Below are 12,746 nucleotides of genomic sequence, written 5' to 3' on the forward strand. Positions count from 1 at the left end.
TATCTACTGATTACGTCCCCGAGCACCAAACTCATGGTAATAAGGACAGAGAAAAGATGTCATCTGTTGAGGAGAGCCTAGAAAATGACTGTTTTTGGCAGAAAACTTGTTTTGTCTCATAGACTTGATCTTCACAGTCATTCATGAATGAGTAATGAACTCGGGGTAGATCGTGAAGTATTCTCTTAACCCTCTCAACCAGATTTGCTGAGGACTGAATAAAAAGAAAGTTACAAGAAGAGATGATGAAAGATTTCAAAAGAAAAAATATGGTTGCTGTAACATACAACTCTTGAAGGAATGAAATTGGGCAATTCATCTAGTTTACAATCAGTAGTTTTTCTGGCTTTAATCATGAGTCACCTAAGTAATTTTCTTCTTGGCTTTTTAATTTCAATGTTTATTTCTTATATTATTTTCCAACAGTAAATAAAAATTGAGGGCAAAAGCTGAAGGTTCTTTTTTAACGAGAAGGAGCTAGAAAAAATGATCTTGGCTTTGGTATATAGCATACAGTTTTAATCTAATGTTAGCAGCTTTGTTTTTTCCCTCTCAAGGAATGGTTTAAAACATTTTACGTATGCTCATCTCCTTTCTTAATGGGTGATGAGCTGTCCTCAGTAAAGTTTTTAATGATGTAGAATAACTGGCAATTAAGTAGCACACTCAAAATAGGGCATTAAAAATAGCGATGCTGGCAATCGATGGCGCTAAGTACTACCGTGGTGAGACAGATGAGAGGGGAGAAACTCCCAGACGTCAGTGCTCAGTGACTGGTGGGAGGCCAGGTCTCTACGCCCAGAAGGACCTGCTGGTCCCAGCAGGCATCATGCAAGTCTGCTAAAGGAAAGCAGCCCTTGCTGCAGGCTTCCAGCCCAGCTTGTGTTCCACAATGGCCAACATGGGTCCTGCAGAGTTGTTCTCAGCTGTTACCACCACCCCCAGGTGGTGCATTGATTCATAGGCACCTCCAGAGGTGGTGGGGTGCAGAGTTTCTTATTTTTTGTTTGGTTAGCTTTTGCTTTTTCAATCACTTTCTAACAGGTACACATCAACATGTGGTACTTCCCTAACCTAAAAGTCAGTGGGGAGAGTTTTAGGAGGAGGAGCAGACGGTCAAAAACTTGCCAGCCCTGGTCTATTTCCGTGGCTAGGGGAACATTCAGGGGCCTTGCTGGAGGCTTCTACTGAACTTGTAGTCACATCTCTTAAGATTTCTCTTCTTCCAAGAAGAGCCCACCTCCTATGCCTCCAGCGGAGATAATGTTAAGAGATCCTGCTAACAATACATTCCACCTTTCTTTGGGGGAGTTGGAATACTTCTTGTGTATTCAGCCCAGCAGTCAGAAGTAGAGAGTTTTAAGTTTTGGTTGTTTTTTTTTTTTTTTTCCCAAGCATCCCAGCCAAAAGTGAAAGCTGTCTTGCTGAGCAAGAAGACAGCCCTTTAGGGGCTGGGATTGTGGCTCAGCGGTAGAGTACTCGCCTGCCTGGCACAGGCGGGACCCGGGTTCGATCCTCAGCACCCCATAAAAATAAAGGCATTGTGTTGTGTCCATCTACACCTAAAAAAATAAATATTTAAAAAAGAAGAAGAAGTAGAGAGCCCTTTAGCAGACAACCCTGCGAACAGTGATGACCGCCTGTCATCTGCTGGGTGCTTTCGGGGCACGTGCTGCTATGCTGGCCTTGGGGGAGCTCAGGCCAGGAGTTGGAGCAAGGCAGGAATAGGGTCCTCTGAGATGCTGTACCCAGCTCCTTGGCTTCTCCTTTCTCTCTTTTCCTTGCCTCAGGTGTCCTCATCAAGATCTGTGCATGACTCCATTACTTCAAAGTCATGCTGTGACCCTGGCATGCCAGGACACCGGGGCCTTAGTTGATTGGGATCAAGGGAACCCATTGATCCTTCCATTGTCCGGAGTAGTCTGGACATTGCCTGGCGGGCTCCTGCATCCCACCCGGAGAAGGCAAAGGCAGACTGCAGTCACAGGTGGGCTGAGTCACTGGTTGTGAGGCCACTCTCAAGACCCATAATAAATGAGTGGTGAGACCTGTCCTGGAATTTGAGACTCAACCCCCAGTCCACACATTTGTTGTTCCTCTTAATTTCTTCTCAGTTCCTTTGGACAGTCCACAAAGCTCACGCTTCCTGTGCCTTCCTTTCAGATCTTTCTTGTGTTCCCACTTTGCTGTAGACCCCTTTGTCTTTTTTTTTTTTTTTTTGTCTTTTTTTTGTACTAGGGATTGAGCCCAGGGACGCTTTACCACCGAGCTACAAAACCCAGCTCTTTTTGTTTGTTTGATTTTTAAGCAGTTTCTCTCTAAATTACTGGCCTTGCATTTGCAATCCTCCTGCCTCAGCCTCCCGAGTTGACCCGATTGCAAACCCCTTTGTCATTTTTAAGGGAACAGTTCTTCAGGGTAGAAGGCACCTTCCTGATCTTCCTGTGGCATCCCTGGCCCCAGACACTAAATGCTAGTAGTGACCCCCCTCTTGAAAGTAGCATTCTCAGTTCTGGACACCCCAGGGTTGAGTAAGGGGTGTCCCAGCGGAGACCCAACGGTGGAGGCTGGGCAGCCCCTTCCTCTCCCGTCTAGCCCAGTGCTATCCACCTCTCTCCTCCTCCATCTAAAAGTCTGCTCAGGTCTCAGTGGGACCAATTCCCTGGTGGACTCAGGTATCTAATGAGTGCCCCTCTGAGTACCTGCTAGCATTTCCAGGCACTGTTTGAGGAGCTGCGTGTCCCACGGTCACTAGTTTCCACTCCTATCTGCCCTTTCCCGACCCTGCTCCACCGTAATATTTTATTTTCGTGTTGTGTCAGAAGTGTGTCCACGTCACCCTTCGGCCTTTACCCTGATGTCCCGCCCAGGGAGCGAGCTTCTCCAAGACAATGGCCCTTTCTATTTTTGTTTGTGTCCCTCCTGGAGCTCAGTATGGTCATCTCCACATAGGAACTCAGCAAATGCTCCACTAGTGGACTAATCCAAGGACACGGAGCTACCACCCAGGATACGCTTGTTGTGTGCAACAGGAAGAAGGATTCTGCCACATCGTTCTTCTAATCTAAAGAGTCTGTCTGTCTTGTCTGCTCTCTGACTGTGATGGGGGAGCAGCATGGGCTGTATCGGGTGTCCCTGGTAACCAGTGACCTGGACATGTGTGCCAGGCAAGGTGGAATGGCCTGTGTGCTCGCTCCTGACCACCTGTGCACCCCGAGGAGGTCTCAGCCTTTGGGCCATTGCTTACATGGCCTCCAAATTGTGGGGTTTTTGACCCACTTCTTTCCTTGCCCTGGTAGTGCCCTGAGGTGGAAGACGAATGAATGAGAACTAGAGTCGGCAAGAAGAAAAAGAAAGTGCACACACAACTGGGAGTGTCTCGATAGAAAAATGGAAGTCTTTTTTATTATTTTATTTGTTTACTATGGAAGATTTCAACACACACACACACATACATCCTATCACTTTAATAAATGAAAAATAAAAAATAATACATTTTCTGTATAAAATGGAAATTGTATTCTTTCACATTAAAAAAAAAAATAGCCAGGAAACTATCATGCTAAGTGAAATAAGCCAATCCCCAAAAAACAGAGGATGAATGAATGTTCTCCCTGATATGGGGATGCTGACTCACGATAAGGAGGGGCGGGAATAGAAGTTCATTGGATTACACAAAAGGGAATGAAGGGAAGGGACAGGGGCTGGGAACAGGAAAGACAGTAGAATGGATCAGAACTTTCCTAGTTCATATATGAATACACAACCAGCGTAACTCCACATCATGTGCAACCACAAGAATGGGAAGTTATACTCCATGTATGTCTAACATGTCAAAATACACTCTACTGTCGTTTAGATCCAAAAAGATTTTTTTTTAAAGAAACTGAAAAAAAAAAAAAGAAGATTTAAAAGGTAGCCAGAATCACATACTGACTCCACAGTGGGCTCATCACCTGAGTCCAATGGCTATCTACCTGGGGCCATCTTGCTTCATGAATATGCCACCAATTTTCCCCTCCTCCCACTATATTGTTTTATAGCAGATCTCAACATCATATCATATTATTGATAAGTACTTCAGTGTAAATATCTAAAAAAAAAAGATCTTTCAAAATTTGTCACAATATCATTACTATATCTGAAAAAAAATTAGTAATTTTTTTAGATTTCCAGTCAGCCCTCCATTTTTACAACTGGAGAGATGTTTTCAATAGATTTGAAAAATGAGTCAAAAATTACACCTTCTTTGGGAAAAATGCTACAGATCAAACAGAGCTTTTTTTCTTACAGGGAAGGGAAATAAAGCAATGGGAAAATGGCTTCAGGGAGTAAGAACAAAATAGTTCTGCTCTTTGCCAGGTCAGGTGTCTGGCGCCTCCTCAAGCTCGCCCCCTGGTGGCAGATGCGCATTGCCAAGGCCTCCGTTAACGCTTCAGGAATGCTCCTTTCGTAACAGGACAGGGCTTTCTAAGTAGTTTAAAATTTGGCCACATGACAAAAATGTGTGTAACAGAGGTTTTTTTAAGTGTTGATCAAGCACATAATTTAAAAGTCAGAATATTAAATAAACATCTCTGCCCTTTTCTTCCAGCAGGCAACCCAGAGAACAGCTCTCCGCGCTCTGCCTGACAGGTACATTTTGTCATTTTTATGAACTATAAATTGCTTTATGAAACATCGAGCCCTATTTATTGTGGCATATAATTCATAATCGGATTTTGTCCCTAAAGTATCTGTGAACTGGGATGTTAAACATTTTGCATGCCTCGATCTGTCATGCATGTGTGGAGTTTATTACTGCAAAAATCGCCTTGTTGTATTTCACATAAAGTATGAAGAATCCCTCGTTGTGCAATGAAACAAGAGAGAAGAAACTTAGGGGGGGAAGACCTGAATGGCGCTGTAAATCCTGAACTTTGGAATTGGTTGGGATCCGAGCTCATTTTTCAGCAATAAGTACTTCATTTATCGTGAGGTGTTTTCTTCACTCTTTCCATATCATCTCACAGGGAGGGATCTGTCTCTGGATGAGTCTTTCTTAAAGGACTTTGTGCACCGCTCATGGTCCTGCACACCAGACTTCTCTCTCTACTGCCTCTTGTTTCTCCTGACCTTTGTTATTGAATGAGATGCATATAAATCTCATCAAAAGACACAAACTGCAGTTGACATCCTGGTTTGCCTAAAAGGCTGCAAAGAGGTGGTCAAACAGGAATATGTAAATTGCTTTCTAGATGAAGATCAACCTCTTTGGGAGTTTGATTTTGGTTTTGATTCCTAAGGGGTGTGTGGGTGTGTATGTGGGTGTGGGTGTGGGTGTGTGTGTGTGTGTGTGTGTGTGTGTGTGGTGAAGATCAGGCCCACTGTGTCTCCACAAGGGAAGTACATGCAGTGCTAGACACAGTGGGAGGAGATGTCCCCTTCCCCTGGCCCCCAGCCTTGTCCAGAGAGCCTTCACCCCTCCCTCCCTTTCTTCGGAGCTCCTTTTATGTGGAATGAGCAATCATTGACTGTGGGAGTCGGGTCAGTTCAGTGCCTCTTCACGGTAAAACCTGTCACTTAGAAGAACCACCTGGTGCACATGGGTGAGAGCTTTTCTTTCCTCTCGGGTGGGAGGCTGAACCTGAGCGTGTTTATTTCAGGTGAAAAGCCTTCCCCATGACAACCACACAAGCCCACCTGTTCCAAGAGTGACAGGCACGTGGTCTTCTGAAATTGCTTTTGGGATTTTTCACAAAAGCTGATGACAGAGCCTTGGAGTCTGTGGGTAGGGAGGAAGAGAGACACTGGATCAAAACTCATTTAGGGAATGACACAAGAATTCTCTTCCTAGACATATGTCTTGTTTCCTTTTGACTTCTCTTTGTAAGTCAGCAGTTCCTTCGACGAAATTCACTGGGAAGCAAGGCAAAGCCCCCCGTTTATGATGTGGTATCATTGCTAACAAGCACGAGGTTTCTTTGGGGGAGGCAATAAAAAATGTTAAAAGATTAGATTTTTCACAACCCCGTTAATATACTAAAAAAAATTGAATTTCACCCTCTAGATAAGTGAAATTTACACTCAAAATGCCATTATGAACAGGGCTCTAGGGTCAATAGCCAGGCTCACACCTGTAATCCCAATGAATCCAGAGGCTGAGGTAGGAGGATCGCAAGTTCAAAGCCAGCCTCCGCAACTTAGCAAGGCCTGAGCAACTTAGCAAGATTGTGTCTCAAAAGAAAAAAAAAATGCCATTATGAACTTTGGTAGAAGGAACCAAAAATTATTTTACGAAAATAAAGACATGGTTGCAAATATAAAGACGGTTTCTCAGAAGCTACATTCAAAAGCTTCTTCCCAAATGATACATGACTTCATGGTGGGTAGGAAATGTGGGTGTGTTTTAATGATGAGCAATGTATTCCCTTTGAGTTTTTCTGATATTCTCACTTGAACCTCTTGCCAAACCCGTTACCTGCACAGAAACAGAGGCTCCATGGTCACTACTCTTCTCAATTTCTCTAACTTCACATATAATAAGGTGTATTTTCACTGCTGTTCAGAATTGGGGAACGTGGCTCATTTCAGATGAATTGGCTTTGCCTGCTCTTCTAATCCTACAGCTGGGTGAGGCTGTCTTCTCTGTGTTTATTCTGTTTTCTGCTAATCCAGGGCTATGGAAGTAACTTCCATAGCAGATAGCATTTGTAGTCATTTGAAGAAACAATTCAAACTCTTTCTCAAAATAATAACTCAAAAACACCTAATTTTTTAAATTAAATATTGAATTAATTGGATTCATATTTTCTAGTTTTTTAAATAAAGAACATTAATTTAACAAGTAACAGATGTCATTTTCTGCCATGTTACTTACTCTTTCAAATAAACCAGTATTTTCTGGAAAGTTGATCAGTGTGACCTGGGGTCAGGCCCCTGTGTGACTTGCCCCATATTCTGCCTGCCAGAGGAACCCCATTGAAGGAGCGGAACTAAGTCAAGGCCCCCCAAGCCTGGGATTCCCGGGCCCTCGTGTCTCGGGCTGCTTAGAGCTGGTATTCACCTATTGCATGTTCATTTACATAAGCTCTTCTGGTTTCCTTAAATATTATTGTTTTCAGCCTATTATCACCTCTTTCTTAAAATTCCGTAAAGATTTGGCAGTACTTTTATATTTATCCTAGAAAAAGAAAGCACTTTTCAGACCTCAAACCGTGTTTTGTGAGTCCTGTGATTCTAGGATCAGGCAGGAAAGCCCATGATTGGCTCTTGCCAGGCCACCAAGGGTTCCTCGTCCACCCCAGAGCCTCAGGGTCCTGCACATCTGCTCCATTCACCCTCAACCTTGACTCCCCATGAACACAGAGCTGTTTACACAAGGTGTATAAGATGCGCATCTTGGGAATGAACTAGGATTTGGTCAACTGGGTGGGCGGAGGCCGGGAGCTGGCCTAGTGGGAAGGCAGCTGTAGCCTTCCCTCCGTAGACAGCTGCAGGGAAGGGAAAGAGTTGCATTTCCCATTCCCTCCTTCAGGGCTGATGAGACTGTCATCCCTCTGGGATTAGAGAATGTGCAGATGTCCTCTGAAAGCTGATAGTGTCTATCTTTTCATTCCTCCAAAGATTCTTGGTTGATTTTGTAAAAAGACATTCTAGCACACGTCCGATATCTGGTAGTTCAGACTGTGTGCTTTCTTAAATTATATTTATTTTTAAACTGATAGATAAAAGCATGAAAATGCTAGGTATATATGGAGTGCTTTGTGATATGTCAATACGCACATACGTTGTGATGTTTAAATCAAGCTAAGCATATCTATCTCCTCAATTTGTCATTTATTTATGTTGAAAACATTCAAGATCCTTCCACGTTTTTTGAAGTCTGCAGTACATTATTGTTTCTGAGGTCACCCTTCTGTGCAGTTCTTTTTCCTTATACCGCCTTGATCAATAGTAGATTATATGGATTAATCAATAATCGATATATACTCTCAAAAAAATTTAAACTGTGATATTTCTGTTATCTAAAATTTAAAGCATCTATGTTTAACCCCCCACCAAAAAAAAAAAAATCCTTTTTGCCTTATTTGGTTTTTGCCTGAGGAGGGGGATTAATTGAAGGTCAGTCAAAATAGCCAGAGTACATTGCAGGTTGAAGCTGGATCTCAAACAGCAAAGCCAAGTATGGGCTTCAGCCCAGCTGGCCTGGGCGCCCACCCTGCAGTCACAGAATCAGTTATGTGAGGGTGCGACGGGAGGGGTTTTGTTCTTTTCTACTCCTGACTATTGATTGTTTTTTTCATCTGTTTTATATCTTTGAGAGTCAACTGGCCTACCAGAGACCCACCAATGCCCCCACATAATGACCACAGCAGATGTCCTGGGCAGGGCAAGGTGACCAAATTTTTGATGTAATACACAAGCCAATTACAAGAGCATCTCAGTTTGCTAAGGGACACTCTCCCTCTTGCCTGTTCACCCCGTATAACCTCTAAAGCATTTCCTTCTTATGGCTGGTGGTATTTGAAGCTGGGAGGGAGAGGCAGGGAAAGAGAAATGAATGGTGTGAGGTTCATTTATAAAGGTGTGTCTTTGGCATGGACGCTGCACCCCACAAGCTGCCGCATCACCAGTAACGTGGAAAATATGCAAACTGCTGTTAGGAAGAAGGAAGGGCGTGTGTGCCGCATACGAAGTGCCTTGAATACGATTAACTTCCCTTCCCACGTAGTAAATAGTAGATAACTCTGATCAGAAAAGGGATTCGTGTGATTTATCAAGCTGAGCGACTGCATTTGCAGAGAAGCTGGAGGTCAATCTTGAAATCTAGGGCCAGAGGAGCACGAGAAAATTGCCAGGCCTAAGAAGTTAATCATAGCCTGGGACTGCTTCCATCTGTCTCAGGGCGACAGGGCTGCTGCACGGAGAGCGGGCATGCTTTATAGCAGCAGATCAGGAATTAATATTTTCTGCAAAACCTCAAGCATCATTTGCAGTAACTTGGGTTTTATAAAAATGGAGCATAATTTTGTATGAATAAATCACATTCAGCTAGAAATATGAGAGGCTGGAAAAAATTGCGCTTGATATAAAAAAAAAGGGGGGGAAGGGATGAGCAGGAAAGCCAACATGAACATAGTTGTTGAAGCGATGGCACTCTTGGAGGACACAAATGGCCGCGTGGTTAAATTGTGCATATAATCATCTTCTGAAATGTCAGTCTGCAACTCGGGCAATGGCTGTGTTTTTATAGCCTTGGAGATGCATCGCCAGACTGTAACCTGTCTGCCCATCTGGCAATATCTCAGGTCCAAGATCCATTTATATTGAAATCCAAACAACTGCCATTGATTTATTCATTTATTCCACAAATATTTGCTGAGCACATCCGGCATACTCTGCGGGGTGCTGTGCTGGAGCTGGGGATGTGGTGACTGGGAGGCCCCCGAGCCCATGGGCTTTACCAGCCAGAGGGGCCTTGACCTGGCGAGGAGAAGGGCTCCTTCAGGCTCACGTATTTGCTCGTCTCCATTTTGCCCTTTCTCTAATTAATCTCATGCATGGAATCTCTTTTTTCCATTAGGGAGAATAGAATAATATTAAGTAAATGGGAAATAGCCGAACATTAAGGGGATTTCACCTCCACATAAGTAGAAGAGTGTGAAATTGTCTGTGTCTGCGCAGGACCAGAGTGGCACCATAGCCAACAGGGAAGGCAGGTGGCACCTGATTGGCAGGGTGGGGGCTTTGCAGTCAGCTCATCCTCCTAGTTGAGTGGACCACCCTCAACAGAGCCGAGGGAGTGTGTTGGGGAGGGGGCCCTAGCCCAGAAGTGTACCTCTGGGTACCATTTTACCAGTCCCTGGCAATGAGAGATGGAGGTCGGAGCTGCCAGGTACTACTGTAGTTGATTTCATATTTAAGGGCCAAAATAAGAAAGTTTGAAATCCCAGCCTCAACACTGTTAAGGTGGCACTGTATCAACCCTGCCCCAGAGGCCCGTGTTCCAGTCTCTCCAAAGCAAGGAAGTCCTTGTAACTGTTCTCGGTACACCCTGTGAATACCAAGTTTTTAAAGAGCTTCAGAGTGTCAGAGCCCTGTCCCCTGAGCTGTCTTCATTCTATCATCTGCACAGCGACCCTGAGAAAGACAGAGGAGCCATCTTATAAGTAAGAACACTGAGTTTCAGAAAGAGAGTGGGGCTCATCCAGGGCCACGCAGGAGCAAGAGGCTGAGCCGTGACTAGACTCCAGATCCTCTGACTCCTTCTCCTTTGTGCAGCAACACAGCAGGTGGGGCACCATCGGAGGCAGGTGGCCTGGGCCGTGTTCTGCATCCACACATTGTTTCTGCCTTGGTTGTCCTTTTGTCCCCAGCCTCTGTCACCGTACCTAGCAATAAGTCCTTTTTGATAAATGAGAGAAAGTAACGAACAAATGAACGAACGAACTAAGCCAGTGCTTAGTGGTTAATTGAAGGTACCTTTGGGCTTAAAGTAGAAAATACTTTTGTGGAACTGGCCACGCGTCACTGCCACGGCTGCCTCGGGAGAGGGAGACTGACAGGCAGCACTTATCACGAAGGGTCCAAGAAGGCAGGTGTTTTAGAGCATTTTACAATCGGGAAACACTACCAATTGTCACAGAGGTGGGGGTGGGGGTGCCGAACGATTAGAAAAATAATGAGTCCAAGAGCAGGCAGGAAAGTCTCAAACATGTAAAAGATCCAAACTACCCAGTGCAATTAAATTAGAGGGAGATTGAGATAGAAACCAGTGACAAAAAAAAATAATTATGCTGGTGCTTCACAGAGGTTTTTGTACCCAGAAGAGGTTGGGTCAGATGACCTCGCCCCCGCCCCCCTCTTGTCCCCTTAATTTCTGCTTCCTGCAGCGACAGGACTTGAAAAAATCGGTGTTATTTCCACCGATTAGTCACGCTTTTTTTTTCCCCCTTGATTCATTCAATGAATATTTTAGAGTCCTGAACCCATATAATGGGTCAGCCATCGCGCGGGTCTTTGTGGAAGACACCAGAATTCATGGCCAATGATTCCACTCCCCAAGGAGTGTACAGTGTGGTGGAGACACACAGGCACAGATATTAAACACGGTGCATGCTCAGATGTTGCCAGGTACATAAATAGTCCTGGGTCCTGTCAGAACCGTCCCGTGTCAGGATCCACTTCCCTGAAGCCAGATGGGTCTGAGTTTCCAGATGTGTGCAGGAGTCAGTGCTCCTAGCGGCTTCAGTCACACACACACACACACACACACACACACACACACACACACACGCGTCAAGTGTGAGGAAATAACTGTGGATTAAAGATGCAGGGACAGCACTGCAGTGCTCCCGGAGCACAGGGGACAGGGACTGGGAAGGGGCATTTTAAGTAGCGTGTGATAGATGGTTGTGCCAGTGACCTAGGGACGGAGAGAGGCAGAGATTTCAGGAGGAGTGGCAGACATGAGCAGGGCTGGGCTGCAGGGTGGTCAGGGAGTGCAAGTCCTGGCTTCTGTGGTGGGGTGGGCACCTGAAGGGACAGTGGCTAGAGCTGTAAACAGCACCAGGGAGCAGGGTAGGAGACTTCCTTGGCTCTGAAGCATATCCTTCAAGTGTGTTTCAAGCCTCATCTTCCAGGGACACTTTACCTAGCCACTCACTGGCTCCTAGTCCATCAGCGCCTCATGGAATCACGGCTTCTGTCCTCTGCTGGCTCAGTGTATTTATGTCCCAGCAACTCCTGAGGCAGGAACCTGGTCCTGAACAAGTAGGTAGGACTTTATACAAAATCCTCCCTTACTGCATGCCTTTCAAACAAGACAGACCAAGAATGAAAATTATGACACTCAACTCTGCTCTCATGATAAAAAGGGGAAAAGAAAACCCCACAACCTTCTGTTCCTCCTCTCTCCTTTCTTTACAAGACATTGCAGAGCAGGCGTGGGACTTCAGATCCTTGAACCTGCGGCTGGAATTGACTTTGCATAAAGTATTTACACATCCGAGTCCTGACTTCCTCGTGGCATAAACAGGATGATGATAAATACCCTTTCTGCAGGTGTAGGGACATCAAGTGAGGTGACTACTAGAAAAGGTGTTTCGTTCCTCTTCCACATGCTAGTAATTACCCTGTTGCACCTAAGAAACACCCCCATCCACACACCGGAAGATGCTCTCTAACATAGTCCTCTCCTAGGCTTAAAAAAAAAAGTGTGAAAAATAGTAGAATGTTAAAATACAAGAAACAACTGGTAAATAAGTGTTTGGCATCTTTTCATATGGACATTCTCAGAAAACAAATGTCAACAGATCCCAAGAAATGTCCTTTGCCGATTCTCACCCATCCCTGCTTTGTAACCTGTTCTAATCCAGCTTCTCCTCCCCTGAAAGCTGAGTCCTGGGTCCTGAGAGAGCTTCATGTGTGCCTCTCCGTGGCCACCACCCATCTCGCCACACCGTCTTTCTACTCCATGCCCTGGAAGGCTCAATCCTGGGTCATTTCCTGATGCTCTTCCAGCTGGTCTCCAAAGAATCGGTTACATTTTATTAATTCAAAGCAAATAATACTTATTTCAAAAGCAAATAGCATGTCAGGTGCAGTGGCACACACCTGTAACCCCAGCAGTTCTGGAGGCTGAGGCAGGAGGATCACGAGTTCAAAGCCAGCCTCAGCAAAAGCAAGGTGCTAAACAACTCAGTGAGACCCTCCCACTAAATAAAATACAAAATAGGGCTGGGGATGTGACTCAGTGGTCAAGT

At 44.9% G+C, this 12,746-nt stretch overlaps 1 protein-coding gene across 1 annotated transcript in view; it reads left to right on the plus strand.

Annotated features, from left to right (window-relative positions):
* Positions 1-12,746, plus strand: part of Aff3 (ALF transcription elongation factor 3) — a 577,149-nt gene that overhangs the window by 482,052 nt on the left and 82,351 nt on the right. Inside the window, exon 12 of the mRNA XM_027950674.2 lies at positions 4,595-4,635. Within this exon, the coding sequence (XP_027806475.2) occupies positions 4,595-4,635 (41 nt within the window). The remainder of the gene's footprint in view (positions 1-4,594; positions 4,636-12,746) is intronic.

Source organism: Marmota flaviventris, chromosome 14 (assembly GCF_047511675.1).
Source record: "Marmota flaviventris isolate mMarFla1 chromosome 14, mMarFla1.hap1, whole genome shotgun sequence".
NCBI classification, from domain to species: Eukaryota; Metazoa; Chordata; class Mammalia; order Rodentia; family Sciuridae; genus Marmota; species Marmota flaviventris.